General features: G+C 38.4%; 1 protein-coding gene across 10 annotated transcripts in view; it reads right to left on the bottom strand.

Moving 5' to 3' along the window:
* The window catches only part of RIC8B (RIC8 guanine nucleotide exchange factor B), a 115,647-nt gene that overhangs the window by 46,606 nt on the left and 41,774 nt on the right, over positions 1-27,267 (bottom strand). For all 10 annotated transcript variants that reach the window (XR_499392.3, XR_005239872.2, XR_012094585.1 and 7 more), the window contains 2 exons: positions 26,414-27,022; positions 16,261-16,355 (listed from right to left, as the gene is read on the bottom strand). Coding sequence is in view for 7 of the 10 variants with exons in the window: in XM_008004536.3 (XP_008002727.1) it covers positions 16,261-16,355; positions 26,414-27,022 (704 nt within the window). In the remaining 3 variants the exon portion in view is untranslated. The remainder of the gene's footprint in view (positions 1-16,260; positions 16,356-26,413; positions 27,023-27,267) is intronic.

The following is a 27,267-nucleotide window of genomic DNA, read 5'->3' as shown; positions in this document are numbered from 1 at the left end:
AATTCCCTAAAAACCTTGTTCTGTTGTTCAATGTACAAAAGATTAAAATGACACTAACAATTTCAAAATTAGATATGTTCTCAACAAACATACTTTCTTCCATGAATTATTTCATATTCTTTCATCTAAAAGGAGTGGTGGTGTTCTGGGTTAACTGGCTCTTATATGCCTATGCCTTAGAACTTCCTGATCAACAATGGAAAGACAGGCATTTCATTTCCTAGTGACAGAGAAGCAGATCTAAAAATAACCATATCCTGACTAAAAATAAACTCCTGCAAATGCAATTTAAAAGTCTAACCACTTGGAAACCAAATTTAGAGCTTAATCTATCTGATACTATCTTAATATAGACCAGTAGCTCCTTTTACTTTATAGCGACACCCTAAAAAATAAAGCGAAACAAACAGAAAAACAAAGAAATAGAAATGCAAAAATTTTTCTTTCCTTTACCCTGAATTGTGCTCCACTTCCCCAAGAATGAATATTTCCTTTCTTTTTATATTATGGAAAAATAAAAACTGGTAAGAAATCAGTTTAAAAGTTAGACAATGCAGAACAGAAGGTGGTAATGTATAGGGCATCAAAAAAATGAATGAAGAGCAAAAAATAATTTAACAAGTCCTATGAATAAATGGTTCCTAGTAAAATACAAGTTATTTGGTTGTCCTCACTAAAACCAAATACTGTTGCTGCTATTGGTATTATGCACAAATTCTCTATATTTGGTTATTTGTAAATAACCAAAGGTGGCTGAAATACAATGCTTTCCCCAAAAACTTTCCCTTAAAACTTTTTTGCAAATATCTGTAGTTTATCTTACCTATAGCTCAGAATGTTTCGCTTCTATCTTAAGCATTTGGAAACTGTTACTAAATAATACCATAGATTCATTGAGAATAAAAGGGGGGAAATAACTCTACCTTAGAATTATTTTCAAAAACTGTATACAAGCCATTCTGAAATGTTACAATTTTTTCCCTAAACATCAGGCAATAGGCTCTTGAGTCCACAGACTGTATGATTTTCTGAACCTACTAGAGACCAGATTGAAAAGTTTAAGATGGGTCATTTCATTACAAAGGAATGTTTCCCCTTTAAATTCGTTTAAAGTAAGCAGTTCCCAGGAATTCAGTAAATTTAAGAAACCAAATGTAGAGTTTGATTCAACAAATATTTGGAGGTTTTAGGCTTTTCAAGAAAAGTTCCCATTTTCTTACTTTTTATTTAACAACTCGGTTTCCAAACAACTACAAAATTAATTTTCTGGCTCACTGTGTTTGAGCTATTCTTTTTAAGTAAGGAAGGCCAGCTTTTTGAGCTCTGTCACTTCTCTGACAGTTTTATTTGTGGTAGAAGAGTGTATGAAATTCTCCAGCTACCAGGAAGTCAGTGACTACGCACAGATCTGCACAATAGTGTTTGCATTCCTACTCCAGGGGGTAGAAATACTGTGTATATTACACTCCCCTTTTCAGCTTCCTAGAGATCATTAATCACTGAGACATGACATCCTCCCGCTCATGCTCCCAGCCCCCTCCTGATATGCAGATTCAAAAGCAAGACCTATTTAGAACTCCTTAATGCCCTGATTAAAGGCTTGTCAGCTGTGGGAGAGGAAAAGCAATCTAAAATCTAGTCCTCTGTGAATCGCTGGACAAAAACATGAAATGACACTGAAGAACATGATATGGCACATGTAGATCCATAGCTGTTAATAAATCTTCCTGGTCAAATGTGTCTTCTTTATATGTGGGACTTTCGTATCTTTTTTCAAGACTGTAAAGTCTACATAAATGAATCTTAAAATCTCCAAAAGATTTTCCTTTTGCCCTCTTTATTCATTAAAAAAAACAATTGTTTTTGAGATAGAGTCTCTTGTCCAGGCCAGAGCGCAGTGGCGTGATTACGGCTCACTGCAGCCTTGACTTCCTGGGCTCAAATAATCCTCCCACCTCAGCCTCCTGAGTAGCTGGGACCACAGGCACATGCCACCATGCCCCTCGCTATTTTTTTAATTTTTAGTAGAGACAAGGTCCTACTATGCTCCCCAAGCTGGTCTCAAACTCCTGGGCTCAAGCGATCTTCCTGCCTTGGCTTCCCAAAGTGCTGGAATTACAGGCGTGAACCACTGTACCCAAACCCCCAAAATCTTTGAAAAGTAATTTTTTTCTTTTGTGGTAAGAGCACTTAACGTAAGACCTATTCCCTTAGCAACATTCTAAGTACACAATACAGTATTGCTAACTATAGGCTCGGTTACACAGGAGATCTCCAGACCTTATCTTGCATAACTAAAACTTTGCATCTTTTGACTGCACCTCCTCATTTGCTCCTCTCCCCAGTCCCAGATAACCACTATTCTACTATCTAGTTCTACAAGCTTCACTATTTTAAACTCCTCATAAAAGTGGGATCATGGAGTATTTGTCCTGTGTCTGGTTTATTTCACTTATCATAATGTCCTCCAGATACACCCATGTTATTGCAAGTGATGGGATTTCCTTCTTTTTTTAAAGGCTGAATAATACTCCACTGATTGTGCTGTGTGTGTATATATACATACACACATTTTATCCATTCATCTGACTGATAGACATTTAGGTTGTTTCGATATCTTGGCTATTGTGAACAGTGCTGTAATGAACATGTGATGAGAATGCAGATATCTCTTTGAAGTAGTGATTTTATTTCCTTTGGATATACTCCCAGAAGTGGGATTACTGAATCAAATAATTCTATTTTTCATCTTTTGAGAAACCTCCACACTGTTTTCCATAATGGCTACACTAATTTACATTCCCACCAACAGTGTAAAAAGATTTCCTTTTCTTCACATCCTTACCATCGGTTATCTTTTGTTTTTGAGGGTTTTTTTTTTTTTTGGTAATAACCCTTCTAACAAGGTATGAGATGATATTGAGGTTTTGATTTGCATTTCCTTAATGATTAGTGATGTTAAGTACCTTTTCATGTACCTGTTGTCTGTCTGTCTGTCTTTGTTGGTTAAATGTCTATTCACATTTTTGCCCATTTTAAAATCAGATTTTTTTTTCTTGCTATTAAGAGTTCTTTATAGGTTTTAGATATTAACCTCTCATTTCATAAGTTGCCTTTTCATTTTGTTGACTGTTTCCTTTGCTGTGCAGAAGTTTTCCAGTATGATGTAATTCCACTTGTCTACATTTGCTTTTGTTGCCTGTGCTTTGGTGTCATACCCAACAAGTCACTGCCAAGACCAATGTCCATAAGCTTTTTCTCTTACGTTTCCCGCTCCTGCTCCTCCTTTTTTTTTTTTTTTTTTTTTTTTTGACAGGTTACTGTTCTGTTGTTCAGGTTAGAATGCAGTAGTGTGATCACAGCTCATTACAGCCTCAACCTCCCAAGTTCAAGTGATCCTCCCACCTGAGCCTCCTGAGTAGCTGGCAGTACAGGTGTGCGCCACCATGCCTGGCTAATTTAAGTGTTCTTCTAAGAGTTTTATTGTTTTAGGTTTTACATTTAAGTCTTTAATCTATTTTGAGTTGATTTTTGTGTATGATGTGACATAAGGATTCAATTTCATTCTTTAATTGAAATCCAGTCTTCCCAAAACCATTTATTGAGGAGACTATTGTTTTTTCCCATTGTGTATTCTTGGCACCCTTTTTGAAGAACTATCTATGTGTGGGTTTATTTCTGAACTCTTTCTTTTGTTCTATTGGTCTATATGTCTGTTTTATGCCAGTACAAAAACTGTTTTGATGACAAAGTTTATGGCCTTGATTATGGTAATACCTCTCAGGTGTTTACTTAGAATTCCAAACTCATCAAGTTGTATACATTAACTATGTACAGCTTTTTATATATCAACCAAACTACAATAAAACCATCTAAAATGATTCAGGCAAAGAAAAGAACCATCCCCGACCAGGTGTTTTGGCTCACGCCTGTAATTTCAGCACTTTGGGAGGCTGAGGCGGGTGGATCACCCGAGGTCAGGAGTTTGAGATCAGCCTGGCCAACATGGTAAAACCCCATTTCTACTAAAAATACAAAAATTAGTTGGGCGTGGTGGTGCGTGCCTGTAATCCCAGCTACTTGGGAGGCTGAAGCAGGAGAACTGGTTGAACCAGGAGGCAGAGGATGCAGAGAACCAAGATTGTACCACTGTACTCCAGCCTGGGCAACAGAGTGAGACTGTCAAAAAAAAAAAAAAAAAAAAAAAAAAACACCCAAAAGATTTTCAGATGTAAATAAGTAATTTTATTTAATCTAACTCAATCCAGTAATTATTTATTATTTACTTGTGCCAGGCACTATTTCAGGCAGGTATTATAAAGAAAATAAATAAAAACATTCCTGTCCTCACAGAACTTATTTTCTGGCATGGAGAGAAAAGTCAATAAAATTTGTTTAAGTTAATTAATTAAATATGCTAGAAGGTGGCAAGTGCTCTGGTGGAAGAACCCAGGAGGGTAAACTAGTATGTATGGGTTGTACTTTTTTTTTTTTTGAGACAGAGTCTCACTCTGTCACCCAGGCTGGAGTACAATGGCGCCATCTTGGCTCACTGCAACCCCCGCCTTCTGGGTTCAAGCGATTCTCCTGCCTCAGCCTCCTGAGTAGCTGGGATTACAGGCATGTGCCACCATGCCTGGCTAATTTTTGTATTTTCAGTAGAGACGGGGTTTCACCATGTTGGTCAGGCTGGTCTTGAACTCCTGACCTCGTGATCCGCCTGCCTCGGCCTGGCAAAGTGCTGGGATTACAGGCGTGTGCCACCATGCCCAGTCGGGTTATACTTTTAAATAGGATGGTTAGGGAAGACTTCACTGAGATGAGTCATTTAAATGACTTGAAGGGATTAGAGAATGAGTAATGTGACTGAGGAAGGAGCATCAGAGGAAGAAGAGTAAAAGCAAAGGTTCTGGGGCAAGAGCAGTGGCATGTCTGAAGAACAGCAAAGAAGTTGGTGTGGCTGACCCACCACACATAAGAGGAGTAGGATATGACATCAGGTATATCATGGAGAGGACCAGATTGGTCCTGTAGGATATTATAACTTTAATTCTTACTCTGATGGAAATGGAAAATCATTCATTGCAGGGTTTTGCATGATGAGATCCTCTTAACTTAGGTTAAAAGGGTCACTCTGGCTACTGCACTGAGGTCAGTAGGACATCAAAGGTAAGGGAGAATAGTTAGGATGTTACTGCAATAATTCAGGTGACTGAACAAGGTATTAACAATGAAGTGGTTCATTCGATACATACTGAAGGATTTCCTGACAGGCTAGTGTGGAGTTTGAGAGAATCCAAAGTTCTAGCCTTAGGAAGTGAAAAGCTGGAGGTGCCATAAACTGAAATTCGGAAACACTGCAAGAGAAATAGCTTTTTAGGGGACGATAGAGAGTTTAATTCTGGATGTTAAGTTTGGGGTGTCTAGTTGACATCCAAGTGGAGATGTTAATAGGAAATTAGCTGTGTGAGTCTGGAGTTCAGGCAGGGAGATCAGGGTTAGAGAGAGATATAAACTGACAAGTCACTGGCATGTAGATGGTATTAGAGAAGACTGTATTAGATCAGTAAAGGAGTGAATGTGGATTAAAAGACTATGAAAGCTAAGCCTAGAGCACTCTGTCATTCAGAGGCTGAGGAGTAGACAAAGAACTTATAATTAGTGAGGTAAGAGGAAAACCAAGATAGCATGGTATCTAAGAATGGAGTGATGATCTGTGTCAAATGATGCTGACAGATCAAGTAAGAGGATGACTGAAAAATGTCCACTGGATTTAGCAACACAGAAGTCACTAGTGACCTTAACAATAGCCATTCTGGTGGAGTAGTGAGGCTAAAAGCCTTGGTGAACTGGATTTAACAGAATAGTAGAGGAATCAGATAGTCACCACTTAAAGGAGTTTTTCTACGAAGAACAAGAGAGGACTACAGCAGCAGCAGGCGGGGAAGCTTCAAGAAAACTTTGAATGGAAAGACCCCTGAATGCTACTCTCAGTGAAATACCTTTTAACCCATAGTGACCAGGTCATTGTTCTCTAAATGTGCTGTAGACACATTCTCTTTTCTGTATTTGTCCATGTTTTCTCCTGCCTAGAACATTTTCATTCTTTAAGACTAGCTCAAACCTCACTTTATTCATTCAACAAATATAATATTTGCTATGCCTTGTGCTATGTGCCAGGTATAAAAAAGAAAATAAACTCCATTTCCTAAGGGAAGGCAGCATAACATAATTTGTAAAGCACTGGGTTTGAATTCTAGTAAGCCTTAGGCAAATTATATAACCTCTTCTAAGCCTAGTCCTACCTCTAAAATAAAGGAGCTTAAACTTACCAGGTTGATGTTGGTATTAAATGAAGAAAGGCATGCAAAGCATTCTTCCTGGCACATAGTAAATGTCAACAATTAAGGAGCTTCTGAACAGCAGACATACTCCACTATAAGAGGGAATAGCAAAAATTTGGAGGAATGAGAGATTATGGTACTTGTGGAGAACTGAAAACAGGTTCCTAAATCTAAAGCAAATGATAAGGCCTCTAAAGGACGGGTCTTAGTAGGTAATAAGACCAGAAAGGTCTATTCATGTATGTATGAAATGGGGTGGGGACATTACAAAAAGTCTTGTATGTTATGATAAGGTAACTTACTGATGACCTTAAACCAGAGTTGTGCTGGCAGAGGAGTAGATGCAGAAGCCTGATTACAGTGGGCTGAAGAATTAATAGCAGGTAAAGCCATGGAAACGGTAAGTACAAACCAGTAGTCTGCAAAGTGAGGTAGATGCAACCCTGGAGGTACATAAGATGATCCACTGGATGTGGGAAGAAAATAGTCCTTTTTTTTTTTTTGAGATGGAGTCTCGCTCTGTTGCCCAGGCTGGAGAGCAGCGGCGTGATCTCAGCTCACTGCAAGCTCTGCCTCCCAGGTTCATGCCATTCTCCTACCTCAGCCTCCCAAGTAGCTGGGACTACAGGCGCCTGCCACCACGCCTGGCTAATTTTCTTATATTTTCAGTAGAGATGGGGTTTCACTGTGTTAGCCAGGATGGTCTCGATCTCCTGACCTCGTGATACGCCCGCCTCGGCCTCCCAAAGTGTTGGGATTACAGGCGTGAGCCACCGCGCCCAGCCAAAGTAGTTCTATTTTTATTAGTTTTATCTAGAAAGTTGAAAAGAAATTAAGCTTTACTAATATTTTATAAATGAATTGACACTGGTACCCAGACCTGAACCATAAATCAAATGTTCCCCATGTCACAAACAAATGCAAAGCATCTTGAGAGAAGAGTTAAAATTCCACGTTACAGAAGGGTAGCAGTGATGTCTTTCCTTCCTGGTCACTCATTCGCTTTCTTCACTGGTCATATTACAATTTACATATGCCCACTTAACTGGGTTTATATATTTTATCCAGTTTTAACTAAACCAATTCTTGTAAAATGAATAAACTATTTTAAATAAATCCTATAATACAAAGACACCAACATTGAAGATAATAAGTAACATAAGCAAAGGATAAGAAAATGGCAGAGCCTTTTGTATGCCATATCATGAGTCAAAACAAGGACAATCCAAACAGATCTGACAAGAAGCTAGTTTTAGAAAAACTGGAAATTATCTGTAACATGAATTTACAACTACTACGATACTAAGGAGTCTTGCCGTAAGTACTGTATTAGTCCCATAAAGGAATAGCTGAGACTGGGTAATTTATATAAAGAAAGGCTTATTTGGCTTACAGTTTTGCAAGCTGTACAAGCATGGCACTTGTATCTTATTGGCTTCTGGTGAGGGCCTTAGGAAGCTTACAATTATGGTGGAAGACGAAAGCAGGAGTATCACACAGCAAGAGTAGGAGCAAGAAAGAGGGGGAGAAGGTGCTAGGTTCTTTTAACAGCTAGATCTCGAGTGATCACAGTGAGAACTCACTTGTTACACGGAGGACAGCACCAAGCATTCATGAGGATCCACCCCCATGACTCAAACACCTCCCACTAGGTCCACCTCCAACATTGGAGGTCACCTTTCAACATGAGATTTGGTGGGGACAAAACATCCAAACATTTCAAGTATCTAATGTGTCCAGAGCTATCAGCTAATGATAGTTCAAAGCCACCACAATTAACAAGGTACTTAAACAGTAATTGTGTAGAACATAAAGAAAAACCTCTGCTATTTGATATTTTTTTTTTTTGAGACAGAGTCTCACCCTGTTGCCCAGGCTGGAGTGCAGTGGTGCGATCTCAGCTCACTGCAACCTCTGCCTCCCAGGTTCAAGCAATTCTCCTGCCTCAGCCTCCCAAGTAGCTGGGACTACAGGCATGCATCATCACGCCCAGCTAATTTTGTATTTTTAATAGAGATGACGTTTCTCTGTGTTGGTCAGGCTGGTCTCGAACTTCCAACCTCAACTGATCTGCCCACCTCGGCCTCCCAAAGTGCTGGGATTACAGGTGTGAGCTGCCATGCCCGGCTGATAATTTTAAAAGTTTGTGGCAGGTTAATTTTAAAAATCTATTTTAAAATATTAGTCTGTATGTTATCCCTTTTTATTGTTTATATATAATTTCATTATCCATTTCGTATGTCAGCTTAGCAGCATATATATATATAAGGTATATGTAAATAAATATATTCAAGGGTGTATTCAAAAATTTTTACTGATTAGGAATATGATAAAAATATTTAGAGGCTAATGGCACAGAAAACACTGTCAAAAAACTTAGCTGTGAAGGGAAGGGAAGAAACAGGGTCATATCTCTGAGGTGAGAAAGATCAAAGATTGTTTTTCCTCACAAAAGGGACAGATCTCAGCATGTCACATATTGAAGGGATAAAGCCCAAAGAAGAGACTGAAGAACTATAAGAGGAGTTCAATGCTGAAATAAGGCCTCAAGAGGCAGAAGAAAAAGGTGTGGGCATGTTAACCTTGGGCAGGGAGAGAGCCACTTAATTTCCTGATATTGACAGAAAACAGGAAAGAACAGGTACATTTTACAGTACATTTATAGGTAGGGATGGGGAATTAAGGGTTTAAGAACGATCCTGCTTGACAGTTTCCAATTAGCCTCTTAAGAGGTCAGCAAGATCATCTATCTATCCATCCCTTCATCCAATTAATATTTATTAAGCATTTACTAAGTATACCTGTTCTAGGTGTCGGGTATATAATGGCAGACAAGACAGACACAGTCTTCACTCTTTTTCAAGCATACAATTTTTTTTTTTTTTTTTTTTTTGACGGAGTCTTGCTCTGTCTCCCAGGCTGGAGTGCAGTGGCCCTATCTCAGCTCACCACAATCTCAGCCCCCTAGGCTCAAGCGATTCTCCTGTCTCAGCCTCCTGAGTAACTGGGACTACAGGTGGCCGCCACCACACCCATCTAATTTTTATATTTTTTGTAGACACACAATTTCACAATGTTGGCCAGGCCTGCCTCGAACTCATGACCTCAGGCGATCCACCCACCTTGGCCTTCCAAAGTGCTGGGATTACATACAATTTAATGAAGGACAGAAACAATAAACAAGTGGAAAAATAAAAGATGAAGATTATTTCAGTTAGTGATAAGTATCATGAAAAAAATAAAGCAGATGATAAGGTAGTGACAAGATATGTGTGTATGTGGTGGCAGGGGGCTGGGAGGGGGGTCGTAATCTAAATTAGGCAATTATGGAAGGCCTAACTGAGGAAGTGACATTTGAGCTAAGTTCTCAGTGTCAAGAAGGACTCAGCCTCTTAAAGATCTGGGAAAAGGATTCCAGGCAGTAGACAGAGAAAGTGTAAAGGCCCTAATAAGGAATCTGTGTCTAAGGAAGAGAAAGAAGAGCAGAGTAGCTTGAATACAGTCATGCAGATTGTGGAATGGTAGGCTCCTGGAGGCAAGGGAAGTGGCTCCTTGCCATGCAAATGTGTTGCTTGATAACAGAAACACGGATGCTGTCGAGGCAGAGAGTTCTCAAGGTGAAGGCCAATGCCTCAGATCCAATTCCATGGATTCATCCAATACAACACAACCAGAGATGGTTTCCCTCATTCAGAAGTTACTGGCATATTGCCATGATAACAGCATTCTGCCCAATTTATTAGGCAGAGACTCTGACACTTTAGCATGATATTCTGCCCTGAAGTCTTGTGGAAAGGGCTGAGATTTAATCCAGATGTCAGGCTTCAATGGCCATGCTAAGATGTATTTGAAGGCTTTAAGCTCTCTCATAATCTCACAACCCCTACTCCATGTTGCCAGGCCACCCTAAATATCCATAAATAAAAACTAAGTAAAAACATGTTATCTTCTAAGGATAAGGGGGTGCAGAAGGCCTTTAGAGAGTTGCAAAGGTTTGGCAGAATCATACACATAGAATGAAAGCGGGAACTGACCAGGGGAAACAGATTTTCTACATGAGGCTGTATATCATAAACACATGTACAGTGATAAAAAATTTTTTTCTCTTAATCCTTAAGACAGAGAAAAGCCATGAAAACACTTAAAGTAGAAATCTGCTTTTTGAAAAACACCTCTGTGTGCGGTGGAGAAGATGGAGCCATCTGTCAGGTTAGGTAAAACTTTCCCTTAGGGCTCAGCAGCCTATGGAGAAAGAAGGTGGGCTGACAGATCTAGGGTTGAGTGCTTTAAGACTGGCAGGACACGGTAATGGAGTGGAGTAGGTTGAAATGATGAACAAATGTTTTAGAATAGAGATGGAAGAAAGGAAATCTACAAGAGGACTTACAGATAGGAGAAAAAGGAATCATCAGAGGACTAGAGGTCTGGAAAAGGCCAGGACAGGTATCATTTGAGCAAGGAAGACTTTCTTATCATGACAAACCATAGTGACGTTGCCCTTTGAATTCTATTAGCAATTATTATTTGAATAATTTACTGGGAGACTACTCAAAAAATATCTGTGATATCTCTCTATTCTTGTCTTTAATTGTTATTTAGCTTTTCATAACATTTATGTCTTTTCTCCTTATAAAAAAAATAAAGCAGATGATAAGACAGTGACAAGATATGTGTGTGCGGGGGAGGGGGGTCTTAATCTAAACTGGACAGTAAGGGAATTTAGTCTCCATGTTCCTCCAGGTATGCATTGTGAAGTCTCTAAGAACAGTGCTCAGCCATAGTTCAGAAAACATCTGTTCACCTAGATGACTGCCATTTACAGAGAGTCAGCTTAAAGAGTTAACAGCTTTATGCTAACAACAAAACCAACGCAAACCCCTTCTCGATCTCTCCAAAGTAAATTCTCCTTTTCTGTACAACTATATAAGCTTATTCATGTCTAATACAGCACTCATCAAAACAACTCTACTTATTTACTTACAAATCTGTCTTATCTATTGATTAGCGAGTCATGGAGAACAGAGACTGTGCTGTGTTCATTTTTGTTACTCAACATAGTGCCTAACACATAGTAGTGCTTAATTAATAAACAGAAATGAAATCACTCAATTTTCAAACATGTATTAAAAGTCTGCCTTGTGTAATTAGAAGACTGAGTATTGTTAAAGTATTAATACAACCCAAAGAATCCTATAGGTTCAATGTAATCCTTATGAAAATCCCCATGACATTCTTTTGAGAAACAGAAAAACCCACCTTAAAATTCATATGGAATCTCAAGGGACTCTGAAGAGCCAAAATAATCTTGAAAAAGAACAAAGCTGGAGAACTCACACTTACTCATTTCAAAACTTACTATAAAGCTACAGTAACCAAAACAGTGTATTACTGGCCTGAAGCCATACAGACAAATGAAATAGAACAGAGAGCTTAGAAATAAGCTCTCACATACATACATATTCAAAGGTTTGGTAGAATCATATATACAGGATGAAAGGGGGAACTAACCAAGAGAAACAGATTTTCCACATGAGACTACATATCATAAATACTTGCACAATGATCCCCCACCAATCCTGCTGCCAAAAAGTTTTCTCTTAATCCTTAAGACAAAGAGGAGCCAAAACAAGATTTAAAGCAGACATTTGCTTTTGAAAAACACCTCTGTGTGCAGTGGAGAAGATGGAGCCATCTTAATGAATAAATGAAAAGAGTTATGGAGATGGATGGTGGTGATGGTTGCACATTAAATAGAACCACCAAATTGTACACTTAAAAGATGGCAAATTTTATAACTGTATTTTACCACTATAAAAAAAAACTGAAAGAAAAAAAAGACTGCTATGTTTAAGACATTATATTTAGCATTGTAATAAGCTGTTATTCGGTACTGTATTGCCTATACTGTCCCCTTCAATATGTGAGACAAAATGAATTAGTCTAAACAAAGAAACAGTAACAAAAAGCTTTAGAAATACCAATGTACTCAGTGAGTAAAAGAAAACGAGATTGAGAGCCTAAAATAAATTAAATCAGATCTGATCTTTCCCTCTTCTCATCAGCATATAGGCCATCCTGATTTCTTCCCTTCTCTCCAAAATAAAATAAAACCACAACGACATGCCAACTTTTTTGGGCTAAGTATTTCTGCATAAGCTTGTTGATTATGGACTGGAGTGCTGAAAATACTTTCAGGCACACAGAGATGAACAGAATTAGGATGTCCTTCAATAGAGCAAAAAAGGTGGATCATACCAACAACCTACCTATTACCATTAAGTATAGACAAAAAGGAAATGAAAGAGAAGAGATTTTAAAAACCATCTAAAATGTTGATTAGTGGAAATCAAGGTCAAGGTCTGCTATCTTTGAGTGCTAACTCATTTCATCTCTATGTCCATGACCTCTTGACTTCTCTGAAAAAATGGCACTGTCTTACAAAGACAGAAAAAGCTGCCAGACTGTTTTTTTTTCCAAACTTACTTTTCTCCAAAAGCACCTTTATAGGCTCCTAACATGCATATATCATAGGACTTATCTGGCTTCAGAAACATTTGGATTAAAAGAAAGAAGATTTCTTTACATGATCTCAGGATAAACATAGGCATAGTTCCTAAACAGCATATCAAAATCAACAAACAACTATTAAACAAATATTTAAAACAGTAAATATTCTAAAAGCCAGTATGTTTATCATAATACTAATAGAAGTAGCACATCAGTGGCACAGTGGCAGTGGTGGCGGCAGCAGCAGCAAGTGCCATTTACTGGTTGTTTTCTCATTGCCAGGGAAGAGGCGCTTTATGAACCTCTCATTTAATCATCATCACAACTCTTTGGGTTTGATGATAATGCAGAACCATACACTATACTACCCAGGGTTACCTATTTCATTAAACTTTTCTTTAAAGCAAATCAAAGTGTCCAAAAAAAAGTAAAAACAAACTTAGAAAATAACTTTTAAACATGGAATTTGAGATGTTACTTTGAAATCCTTTAGAAAAATTTTTATGCTTAAAACACACACACACAGAAAAATTGTTTTCAGGGTCACTACAGAAGCTTCCTAAAATAGCACTTTGAGGTTAGTGCCATTTTCACTGTATTTAAATGGATTAGCCTACAGTCATTACTGCTCAAAATGATACTAATCACTCTAATTCTGATTAAAGGAACATGCAAGGCCATTCCAGATAAACTGTTAAGTCAGCAGCAACCTCAATCTCCCAGGAAAGTCTTTGAGAAATACTCATAGATCCTGTCTGTGGCTCTAGGGATACTCCTTATTTGCAGTGAAGCTGATATCAAAGTAACCTTTAAGATAAAAGAAAATTTAAAGAAAAAAGCAAGCATCACTAAGGAAAATAAATCTGACTTAAAAAAAACAAAACTTTATTTTAAAAACCTCTATTATATAGTTTTGCTCTCTTTCAACAAATACTGGGTGCTGCGTCAAGATATTCAATTCATTACTCGGAAAAATCTTTGGCAATGTATTTGTGACTAGTATAGCAATTTTGGTCAAAGTGCTTTTCTTTCACATCCTTGTATGATTGTTTAACTTGTGATATCTGACTTCTTAAAAAAAAAAATCAATTTACGCCAGGTGCGGTGGCTCACGCCTGTAATCCCAGCACTTTGGGAGGCCGAGGCGGGCAGATCACGAGGTCAGGAGATCGAGACCATCCTGGCTAACAGAGTGAAACCTCGTCTCTACTAAAAATACAAAAATATCAGCCGGGCGTGGTGGCGGGCGCCTGTAGTCCCAGCCCCTCGGGAAGCTGAGGCAGGAGAATGGCGTGAACCCGGGAGGCAGAGCTTGCCGTGAGCCAAGATCGCGCCACTGCACTCCAGCCTGGGTGACAAAGTGAGACCCGTCTCAAAAAAAAAAAAAAAAAAAAATCAACTTACTCTTGGGCTTATAAGACCATTTTCTTTTAGTTTTAGGGTCCAAATTTCTAGTGTCTCTTAATTACGAAAAAAAATTACAGTGGGTCAAAATGCTTAATAAAATCTTGTTAGGATATGATTTATTGTAGTTAATCTGATTTTTTTAAAGGTACTGTTTTAAGAAAACTAAAGGAATGTTTGATTTGTAGCTACAGAAAAAAATTACACTTTTAATCAAGAAGAAAACAGTCTTTTGACAGGCTGCAGGGCAGGGAGTACACTGAGATAACCTACCAGCAAATTCAGTACAATATCAAATAATAAGTTGCTGATCATAACTAAAATAATATGGATTTGACTGAAAAATAACAATTAAGCATATGCTTCATTTTACACTCTGGCTGTGTTTCTATAGTTTTATTTAAGCCATATTTTGGAAAACTGAATATTTTAAGCGTTCAAAAAGGAATTTCTACAACTAAGAATAACCCTACGTTAAATGTAGAGTTAATGCCAAAGTAATTTGCTTGCAGATATGAGTTTATTTGAATTGTTTAAAATGCCATTTGTATTCATGTATAATAAAGCACCATGAGTAGTATCATGATGAAGTCAGAACTCTTGTTGTTACAAATCTGATCCAGAATGGAAAGAGAACTGGAAAAATGCATTAATTCTTATTCAGTTGTTCTCAGAGTACGATAAATTTTTACAGCAGTCCATTAATAGTTCTAATGGACAAGTTGCAAAATTTGAACTATTTTGTTTATTTATTTGAGACAGGGTCTCACTTTGTCACCCAGGCTGGAGTGCAGTGGCGGAATCTCGGCTCACGGCAACCTTCGCCTTCTGAGGTTCAAGAGATTCTCCCACCTCAGCCTCCCAAGTAGCTGGGACTATAGACATGTGCCACCACACCCAGCTAATTTTTGTATTTTTAGTAGAGATAGGGTTTTGCCATGTTGCCCAGGCTGAGCTCAAGTGATATGCCCGCCTCAGTCTCCCAAAGTGCTAGTGTTACAGGCATGAGCCATGGCACCCAGCTGAACTATTTTATATATTTTATTTATTTTTAAAATTAATTAATTTATTTTTTGAGATGCAGTCTCACTCTGTTGCCTAGGCTGGAATGCCGTGGTGCGACCTTGATTTACTGCAACCTCCAACTCCCAGGTTCAGCGTTTCTCCTGTCTCAGCCTCCTGAGTAGCTGGGATTACTGGCATGTGCCACCATGCCCAGCTACTTTTTTTGTATTTTTGGTAGAGACAGGGTTTCACCATGTTGTCCAGGCTGGTCTCAAACTCCTGACCTCAAGTGATCCACCGGCCTCGGCCTCCCAAAGTGTTGGGATTACAGGCATGAGCCACCACGCCCGGCCTATTTTATATATCTTAATACTAGAAACTATGCCCTAATTCTTTCAAGTTTTTTTAAAAAATAAAACTATCGTTGCCAAAATATATACTTTTTGGTAAGTACTCTTCAAATGAAATTAGTCAGAGTACTGGTTAAGTGCAGTAATTAAAAACAGGGTTTAAATCCCAGTTCTTCCACTTGTTAGGGCTGTATAATCTCAGAGAAATTGCTTGATCTTTCTATGCATCAGTTTCCTCATATTGAAAGGGAAAAATTGCAGAATCTACCTATAGTTGGCATGGTGATTAAAAGAAGTTAATCTTTATAAAGCACTTAGCACAATGCCACAGGGTATGTGTTCAATAACTGTGTACTATAACTGTTGTTCTGAATAAAACCAAGAACAGCAACTATTTGTGGCATTTGCAACAAATGCCAAATTCTCTTCTCCTGTTGAACCTCAATGTAACAAAGTGAAAGGGGGCAGAATAAAAATTTCTCAGCAGGGCACGGTAATGATTTCCATGATCATGATTTCTGACCTACCAGTTACCTGATTTACTGCAGTATTTTCACTTCCTTGTGCTTATAACAATTGAAATTAGATGCACAAAACCAACAAGAACTGATGACGTCCTTCATTGCGATGTCAATACAGAGCTTACCCACCTGTGTAGCTCTTCTGTTTTGTCTTCAGTTGGACCTACGATTAGTAAACAATGACGAAGGACAGCTGCCATTACACGGAACTGATGAGAATCACTCTATGGCAAATAAAAAAGAGGAGAGGAAAAATTGGGGGTTGAATGCCTTAACAGTGGGGTCTGCTACTTTACTACATCTCTTGCCCACCCCAAACAATCATTCTTATACCATACATTGTAGATGGCAGAATGTCCTAGGAAGAAATCCTGAGGCAATACTAAGTAAACAGTCACTATCTCAGATGAACAACCATAACCACTTCCAGAAATGCTGACCTAGCCACTCTGGTTTACCTTCTTAAGATTCAATTCCACTAGAGATTTTTTTTCATTTCCAAAAAGCCTAAATTAGTTTGTTGTATGGTGCACTGTTCCAGTTTACTAATCATTATAAAAGTTCCAACAAATGTGATGCTACCAGGTTATTTCAGAGACTGGTTGTACATCCTTAATAAAAATGTCTCGTCTCAACTTTCAAAGCAATAAATCCACCAACTTCATTTTAATCAATCTTAATATCCTAATTCCCCCAGAACTACCAGCAAGTAATGAAAAACAAGTGATCTCCAATGTTTACTCATTGGCAGTGGTATTAAAGAGACACAAGCAGTTAGAGCGAAGAAGGCAAACAGTAGGAAATAAACTAAGCCCTGAATAATCATTTGGTTTACTTCTTCATTTTTAGTGAGATCTTGGACAATTACACTTTCTTTAATTATCTGCATCGAAGTCATTATCTTTCTTCTTCCAGATTTTAAATAATTAAGAAGACATATGAAATTAGAGATAATTGTGATAGAAAGCCTGGATATGCCATATTTCAGGCAGACTACAACTACCTCAAAAACTACTAAAAAATTATAAAACTTTTTTTTTTTTTTTTTTTGAGACGGAGTTTTACTCTTGTCACCCAGGCTGGAGTGCAATGGTGTGATCTCAGCTCACCACAACCTCCGCCTCCTGCGTTCAAGCGATTCTCCTGCTCAGCCTCCTGAGTAGCTGGGATTACAGGTGCCCGCCACCACACCCAGCGAATTTTTTTTTTTTTTTTTTTGTATTTTTAGTAGAGACAGGGTTTTTTCACCATGTTGGCCAGGCTGGTCTTCAACTCCTGACCACAGGTGATCCACACGCCTCAACCTCCCAATGTGCTGGGATTACAGGTGTGAGCCACCGCGGCTGGCCAAAACTTCTTAATACATCATTGATTTCAAGTCCATGCGAAGTGATATATTTTCATAAGTTATACACATATATCTTTATATTCATATATAGAACTCACATAACCCTTCTAGGAAGATGTCGCTCATAAAATCTAGCAAGCAATTAGGGCACACTTTCACAACTCATAATGTGGACAATAATATTTTAAACATAACATCATCATGTATAGAGTTGGATGAGAAGAGGGCCTCAGTGGCCTAATGGAAATAAAGGCACTGCACTTGGGGTCAGGAGTTTAGGCTGTCGCTTCAGACAAGTCATATAGTTTCTCAAGCCTCAGTTTCCCCACATGAATCTCCAAATACGGAGGGTTCTGTCAGGGTTACAAAGGATTACAGAAAATGATATGCATGAAAGTGCTTTAATACTTTCAATAAAACATTTGAAGGTTAGGGGGAAGGATAACAGAGGAAGGGAACAAAAGGCAAGACTGGTAAGAGCTGAAACAAATGATAAATCATTGTAGGGGGAAAGGGGAAAAACAAAGAGGGACTACTGGAATGACAGACTCTAAGACTGGCAGGGTTGGAATGAATGTTGTCCCATTCACTATCCATCTCAAATGCCTGAATTAAAACTCTCTCATATGTTAAATAGCCATGTGAAACGCATTCATTACTTAACTCTTGATAAGATCATATTTCCCTTGGTTTTAAAAATTAACTAGGGATTACACTTCCTTTTAAATTATATTTTCCTTTATTTTAGACAATAATCTATTTTCATGCTGATGTTGACAGGTTTTCGTAAATCTATCCATTTTGGTCTTTCCATTATTTGCAGCTGCAAAGCAAAATTCTACTTTTTACCCTAGTTCTACCTTTTCCAGTTTTGATAACATCAGCTCCCAAGTTGTACCCTATGTCTACAATGTCCTCTTCTACTCTAAATCCACTAAATTAGCTCCATTTCTCTACTCAAAACAACTACGAAAATCCCTGTATTGTTTGCCTCTGCTCTGCATCACTGGTTCCTTTGCGCACTCCAGGTCTCAGCTAAAGTATCTTCTCTGAGACGACTCTTTTTTCTCTCATGAAATCATAATTTGTAATTTCACATTTGTTTACTTGCATATACTTTGTTTCCTCCACTAATCTATTACCTTAATAAGGAAAGAGGGTGTGTGTTTAATAGGTCATCAATAAATTTTAATGTAAAGTATACTATACAAACAGAAACATGCACAAATCATAAGTGTAGAGCTAAATTTTGACAAAATAAGCACACCCATATAACCAATATAAAAATCATGCAATGCCAAGATTAAGAATTTCGGAATTCTTTCCATACCCCCTTCAAATGACCATCTTCTGTCCCTCACAGGTAATTCTAACTTGTTAATGTCACAGGTAGTTTGGTTGTTACTGAACTTTATACGTATAGAATCATAAAATACAGACTCTTGTGTTGGTTTGTGAGATTCATTCACATTACTCTGTGTAGTTGCAGTCTGTTCTTTGACATTGTTTGAGAGCAGTGCTATCTGAAGTATGTTTGTGTTCCACTGCTGCTCCCCACCCTGTTCATCACTGGTCTGCAACACCAGGAGTACAGACGGTATATGTGAACATTTAGAAACTTTTGAGCAGTTTGGCATTGTGTGTAATACTGTATTACACAAGAGTTTCATTCTGACAGATTTTTGGAGAAAAAAATCTGGTCCTTCACCTACAGATAGGTTAAGAAAGCACTGCTATATAGTATTCCAATGTATGAATATGCCACAATTTACTTATCTGCTCTACTCCTGATTGACACCTGGATTGTTTCCAGCTTGGGGCTATCTTGAAAAGCGTTGTTGTGAACATAATTTTTACATGTCATTTGATATCTACAGGTATACACCCTAGAGAGGAGATGCTGAGTCACAGGTTATATCCACATGTCAAGCTTTACAAGGTACTGCTAAGTGTTTCCAAATACACCAATTTATACCCCACCAGTTGCTCTACGGGGGCACCAATCAATACTTGTTAGAGTCAGCCTTTTTAATTTTAGTCATTCTCATGGATGTGTAGTGATTTCTTGGTTGTAGTATGCAGTTTTCTGGTGACTAATAAAGTTGGACACCTTTTCGTATGTTTATTACTCATTGAGATATCTCTTTTGTGAAGTTCCTGTTCAAGTCCTTTGCTTATTTTTCTATTGGGGTATCTGATTTTTATTTTTACGGGTTTGTAGGACTTTTTAATGTATTCTGAAGAGAGTCATTGCACATATCCTCCTCCTGGTGTCTTGCCTTTTTGCTTCTTTTGATGAATTCACTTTAATGAAAATCGATTTGTCATTTCTTTCCTTTATGGTTTGATCCTTATTTTGTCCTGTTTTAGAAATCTTTGCTTATTTAAGAAATGTTTGATTTGTATGAGATAAAGTCATGAAGATACTCTTCAGTGAGCTTTATTATTTACCTTATATATTTAGGTCTCTTATCCATCTCAAATTAATTTTTTGTGTATGGTATAAGATAGGGATTCGAATTCATTTTTTCCACGTGGCCATACAAGTGATAAAGCCCCATTTATTAAAAAGCCCATTCTTTCACTACTGTACTTCAAAGTTACCTGTAAGTCAGTTGACTGTATCAACTCTATTTATTCTATTCCATTAGTTTATGTCTCAATAAATATTTGTTGGGTAAGTGCTATCATTTAAGAAGTCTTAACAAAGTAAACACTATTTTCTACTGTTGGTTATTCTACTGTGTGACTTCCCGCAAGTAACTGAAACTCTCTGATCTTCACTGTCATTTGTCAAATGGGGTTAATGCTCCTGTCTCACAAAGATGCCAGCAATGAAATGCAATTGCTTTTCATAAAACATTATATAAACACAGCTTATACAACTGTTTAATTGCTTCCTGATTTAGTTTTGATATTTTCAGGGCATCAATATTCTCTCCTCCTGAAATGATACCACCTTCAAAGGCTGAGAGAGAAAAGAAGTTCGTAAGGATGAAGGGCAAAGGAAGAGAAAGAGAGCAAGCAGGCTTGGTTATGATAGTGAAAATCAAAATGAGGTAACATTAAAACGGAGAAAAAAACTCAGGAAATTCTTTGGGATCTCTTTATATAGCTTTCACATCTTAATTACACATTCCACTACTGCATATTTCCTTCAAAGTCTCTAAAATAATCATGGAACTAACCCCTTTTGGGACATTCCTAATTAACTTCTATGGACACTCACTGTTTTATCTCATTCAAATGGTATCCTTTGACTACTCAGATACTTGTACTTCTCTGTGTGCACTGGGTTCTCTGTTTCTGACATGTCTGCTGGTATGTACTTTCTTATTACGTTGCACTGATACCTTGGAAGCACAGGAGAAGGGAATGTGGTCTTCATTCTAGGGATCCCTTACAGTCCCAAGAATAACATGCTCTCTTCCATCAACAGAGATATTTAGAAAAGTGTTAAAGCAGGAGGAAGACAAGACCATTTCAATTAACTTTTCTAAAACTGACTTTGTATCCTGCTGAAGAAATCAACTGGCTTTTTAAAACACACTACACCTTTAGGAAAGGGAGATAGAGGCTGATTCTACATGTGGAAATAAGGCTAGCTACATTTCCCACCGAATGGAAAGCAAACTCCAAATTAATCTGCTGATGGCATCAGCAGGCAGGCACGAATTTAACACTGAGGCATGAATCTAAAATGAACAAATTGCACTAATTTGCTAAACCTCAAGAAAAACCTAGTCATTAATTTTCTATTTTTAGTGAACTGTAAATGAAAGTGGTCATAAAAATAACTAAAACAGTTTAAAACCAAATGTTTGCATTTTCTGTAACTGTAAAGCTGTGAAATAGGCAAAGATTTTAAAAAGTGAAATGTCCAGGGTTTGAAAAGGTATAAACCAACAATATTTTTCTGAAGGTAAATTTGGCAACATATATAAAAACACCTTGAAACTTTGAAACCCTCTGGCCTACCAATTTCAGGAATGTAGCTACAAAAATTTTATAAGAAAAATCACTAGAACTTAAAATGGCAAGCAACTGTAAACAATCTTTTAATTGTCTTCAAAAGGGAGATTTGTTAAAGGTTGATACATCTTTCCTTAGGAAGGAATACTCCTAAGTATACACTGACATATATATTTTTAAAATATTTATCTATTTTTAAACTTCTTTTTTTTTTTTTTTCCTGAGAGAGAGACACTGTTACCCAGGCGGGAGTGTGGTGACACAACCATGCAGCCTTAACCTTCTGGGCTCAAGTGATCCTCCCACCTCAGCCTCCCAAGTAGCTAGGACTATAGGCACATGCCACAATGCCTGGATAATTTTTATCTTTCTTTATTTTTTGTAGAGATCAGGTCTCACTATGTTGCCCAGGCTGGTCTCAAAACTCGTGGGCTCAAGCCATGCTCCTGCCTCAGCCTCCCAAAGTGCTAGGATTACAGGCCTGAGCCACCACTGCACCTAGCCATATTCTTCATTTTCATAGGCCTCTGTATACTTACAAGGACGTATTATTTCACAAGAAGTTAGAAGGTGGTTGTCAAAAATTTCTTTTGGGTTGCGGAATCCATTTTATCCCCCAAATTAAATCTTAATTACAACCTATATTTAAAGAAAAGCAATAGCAAAAGCAAGAACAATTGGTGCTCTGTATTTAAAGAGAGGGTGAGGAACTTGGAACACTGTCCAATTGCTCCCAGAGCCCACTGCTAGAAATCTTATGGCTTAAAGAAACACATGTTGAAAACCTACTCTTTTTTTTTGAGATGGAGTCTCGCTCTGTGGCCCAGGCTGGGGTGCAGTGGTGCGATCTTGGCTCACTGCAAACTCCGCCTCCCGGGTTCACGCCACTCTCCTGCCTCAGCCTCCCAAGTAGCTGGGATTACAGGTGCCCTCCACCACGCCCGGCTAATTTTTTGCATTTTTAGTAGAGATGGGTTTTCACCATGTTAGCCAGAATGGTCTCGATCTCCTGACCTTGTGATCTGCCTGCCTCAGCCTCCCAAAATGCTGGGATTACAAGTGTGAGCCAACACACCCAGCCGAAAACCTACTCTTTATGAACTTTTATTATGAAGAAAAAAGACTAAGATTATTAAATGACTGCATTTTTGTAAAAATGTACATATATATTTGTTTATCTACTATACAATTAAGAATAGTTAGAAAGATATACTCCAGCCGGGTACAGTGGTTCACACCTGTGATCCTAGCACTTTGAGGGGCCGATGCGGGCGGATCACTGAAGTTGGTAGTTTGAGACCAGCCTGACCAACATGGAGAAATCCCGTCTCTACTAAAAATACAAAATTAGCCAGGGGTGGTGGCGCATGCCTGTAATCCCAGGTACTCGGGAGGCTGAGGCAGGAAAATAACTTGACCCAGGAGGGAGAGGTTGCGGTGAGCCAAGATGACATCATTGCCCTCCAGCCTGGGCAACAAGAGGGAAACTCCATCTCAAAAAAAAAGAAAGATACACACCAAAAGAGGCAAACAGTGCTTGGTGCAGTAGCTTACATCTGTAATCCCAACTACTTGGGAGGCTGAGGTAGGAGGATTGCTTGAGGCTACAAGTTCAAGACCAGCCTGAACAACATAGCAAGACCCATGTCTTAAAAGAATAAAACACAGGTCGGGTGCCGTGGCTCACGCCTGTAATCTCAGCACTTTGGGAGGCCGAGGCAGGCGGACCACAAGGTCAGGAGATCAAGACCATCAACATAGTGAAACTCCGTCTCTACTAAAAATACAAAAAACTTAGGGCATGGTGGCAGGCACCTGTAGTCCCAGCTACTTGGGAGGCTGAAGCAGGAGAATGGCGTGAACCCGGGAGGCGGAGCTTGCAGTGAGCCGAGATCGTACCATGGCACTCCAGCCCGGGCGAGAGAGCAAGACTCCATCTCAAAAATAAATAAATAAATAAAAAATAATTCACTGAGTGTGGTGGCCTGCACTTATAGTCCCAGCTACTCGGGAGGACAGCTTGAGCACAAGAGTTTGAGGCTGCAGTGAGCTATGATCACACCACTGCATTCCAGTCTAGGCAACCGACAAGACCCTATTTCTTTAGCTAAAAAAAAAAGAGGCCTGGCGCAGTGGCTCACGCCTGTAATCCTAGCACTTTGGGAGGCCGAGGCGGGTGGATCATGAGGTGAGGAGTTCAAGACCAGCCTGGCCAACACGGTAAAACGCCGTCTCAACTAAAAATACAAAATTAGCCAGGCGTGGTGGCGCATGCCTGTAATCCCAGTTACTCTGGAGGCTGAGGCAGGAGAATTGCTTGAACTCGGGAGCCAGAGGTTGCAGTGAGCTAAGATTGTGCCACTGCACTCCAGCCTGGGTAACAGAGCAAGACTGTCTCAAAAAAAAAAAAAGAAAAAAGAAAAAAAAGTGCTTATCTTTTGAGTGGTGAGTTTACAGGTAATTTGTATTTTCTTATTGCTTATATGCCTTTTTCCTCGATATTATACAATGAGCATATATTATTTTCATAAAAAGGAAAATAACATTTATTTTAAAAGTTGGATTCTTCTGTACCACAAGTTTTCCATATCCTTTTATTTCAGTGACTGTTTTAAAATTCTGGCAATTCTTCAGGGGCTTGCCCAATCGAAGTAAACTGTCTTTTGTCTGACAATCAAGGAGCTATTAAAATCCAGGTAAATGGGCTCTTAGTAGCAAGTTTCTTTGCACTCTGGTGACAGACTTTCTTTATCCCACGTTGTGGGTCCCTCACTAGAAAGTACCCTATGCTTTGGTCTCTGTCTTTCATACACTATTTAACTTCCACAAAATGTTCATCCCCCAATTTTTTATCCCCCGGTTTTTCAAATGGCTAAATCATTCTCTTTTCAGATCTCAGGAAACACCTTCAGAAAATTTTTCTTACTAAGTATTCTCAATCAATGCGCTCTTTCTCTCCTAGCACTTAAGATAATTTGAATTATGTATGTGTTTACTGATTTATTACCTCTCTCACCTAAAAAAACTGAAGTTTCATGAAGGCAAAGACAATGCCTATTGTTTGCAAAAATATTACACAATGCTCGGCATAATGTCTAGCAATTGACCATAAATATTCACTGACTGACAGACTGATTGGATGAATGAATGACTAAATGTCTGCTAAAAGCTGACTCTAGAAACTCATGAAGACATTCTTATCTAATTGGGTTGGCAAGAATCTTATGTTCAATAGTATTTAAATTTCTGAGCACTTCAGTAATAGCCCAGAGTCACATTAAATGTATATATTTTATGATGGCTATATCAACTGACTCACAACGGGTACTAGGTCAGAGATACCCGCTCCAGGAATTTTGATCCTTTTCATGTATCTTTTGGAGTTTAAATATTCTATAACACAGAATGAGTATTTGCTACTTCAACATTTTCTAAAGCTTCTTCTAGCTCTGATATTACTTATAACTGAAGTACACTAATGAGGGATAATCTCAATATACTGATATTTATTACCTGTCATCCATTTCATACATATACTGATGTGTACTCACTGAATTTTAAACCCTTTTTTGTCAGGAATCTGAACAGTGTGAGCTACTATTTTGGGTATAATTTAAATAACAGGGGGCTCTAACAATGGCAAACCAACAGTCTCAGGAGTTTAAAGTCTCAAATGGAGAACTTAAAAACCCCAAAACAAACAGTGTAAGAAAAATAATCATAGAAGGTACCAAATAAGCATAGAAACATAACATTTTAAATATTTCCAAATATTTGGTTTCAATGCATAAATGGAGCATGTGGGCTTTCCGCATCTTTTCTTGCCAAGTCCAAGGAAAAACTGACCACACTACAGTCATCTAGAACAGCTGTTAGGACTGATATTCAAATATTTAGTTTCAAAATACAGACCTATTTGCGCTTTAAAACTCAGATGTCTGCATATTCCCACTATAGCACTGCACTGAGATAATCCCTTTAAAGTAGGCTGCTGGCAAAAACAGATCTTTACTCATGGGTGAGAAGTGTTTCAAATGTTAGCCTAAATCTTAAAGTCAATTGTCAAAAAAGACAATTTGCTCTGGCACCAAAATCTCTCTCTCTTTTTACAGCAGGGGCTGAATTTCAACAGTTATTTAAAGCTAAAAAGAGAGTAAATGTGACATGTTATGCTTCTAGAAGGAGGGAAAAAAGTTTATGTCTACTTCACTTAATTTGTTGACTTCCTTAAACTAAGTTTCCTATTTGTTCTTGTAGGTACTCAAACGTAAACTATCAAATATGCCTCACTTTGGGTTGCTGAAGGGTCCAAGCCACAGTGAAGAAAGATCTTTGTTTACAAATAAGTCAGGTGGTTTAAAATAACCTTCCCCACACTCTGGCATAATCAGCTTGTTTTCTAGAACTTATATATGAGCACAGATATCCAGTTGTGGTCCTATACCTCTGGTAGTTATCTAACACTATAGAGAAACCCCCTGGAGACTGGGATGATAGGCATACACAGAGCATCTTCTATTCTCCTGAGCAGACACTAATTCTGATTGATCAACTTCAACTGGCTTGATCTGTCTTAACTTTCCTTTAAGATGGCAGCCACTGAAAATGCCTATAGCTTTATCAACCACACTGTTTTGCTTCCCCTCAAATCTTATCATTTAAACCTTATTCCTGAAAGAGGCACTCTTAAAAAGAGACAATAATGCAACTCAGAAAACTATATTTGGCAACTTACAAAATAGTAGTCCATTTTTATACCTATTCTGATAGGTGTTATCACACAAATGGAAAGAATAAGACTTACAATGGTTAAGAAGTACATCCTGGGTAATACAATTGCTTAATGGGGGAAGTGGGAACTTTTTCCATTTCCCAACTTGTATTCTTCTCTTGCAGGAAACTCTAGGGATGCCCCAGACCAATTAAATTTCAGGTAGATAAAAATAGCCTTCTCTGCCTTACCTCTTTATGCACCTTCCAACTGTCTACTGTGACATTGAAGAGAGCTTTGAGGGCCTCAATGGCACAGTCCGTCTCCTGAGGTGAGAGAGGAGGTCCATTATGGTCTATGGCCGATTCATACTCATCGGTCCACTTGATGCTAAAGGCACTTTCCAAGATCTGGGTTAGCAGCGGTAGTCCCTGGAGCTCATAGCGCAATTGTGACCTGATGTCGGTGTGCAAAAGTGACAGAAGGAAGAGCAAGCGCAAGTCAAAGCACTTAATGTCATTGATAAATTTCCGGTCCTTGCACTTTCTCAGGAGATTACAGAGCTTTGCAGCAAGATTAAGTTCCAGGCTGAGCTGCTGTGCCATCTGACTGTTGAACACTATATTACACAGACATTTTAATGACTCCACAATAACTGGGAACTCTGATACTTTCTCCAAAGAATCATCTAACTCATTTAGTTTGGCTAGTCGCAGCAGTATCTGCATATTTTCCTTAGTTGTTACAGGAACTAAAACCTTTTTGTCTCTGGAGAGAATGCGGAGTACTTCCAGGCACGACACTTGACATGTTGTTGGGATGTCCTTTATAAGGACTTTAAATATGCCTTCACAGAGTTTCTGAAAAACAAGAAGAGTATGCAAAAATCATTATTTGGCTCAAATGACTTAACACAGAATGTTTCTCTGCCAACGTATTTAACAACAGTTACAAATCCAGATAGAAAAGGTTTTTATTATTTTTTAAATCACGGAATGTTAGAGACTGAAATATAAGGTCACCATCAGGATGGAAGACAATCAGTTTGAATCATAGCTGTTCCCTTCCCAGAAATAAAGATTAACGCCTCAAGAATTGGTTCCTA

The sequence above is a fragment of the Chlorocebus sabaeus genome, chromosome 11, assembly GCF_047675955.1.
Source record: "Chlorocebus sabaeus isolate Y175 chromosome 11, mChlSab1.0.hap1, whole genome shotgun sequence".
Taxonomy (NCBI): Eukaryota; Metazoa; Chordata; class Mammalia; order Primates; family Cercopithecidae; genus Chlorocebus; species Chlorocebus sabaeus.
Note: the sequence above shows the minus strand (reverse complement) of the source record. Positions and strands in the feature narration are given on the sequence as shown.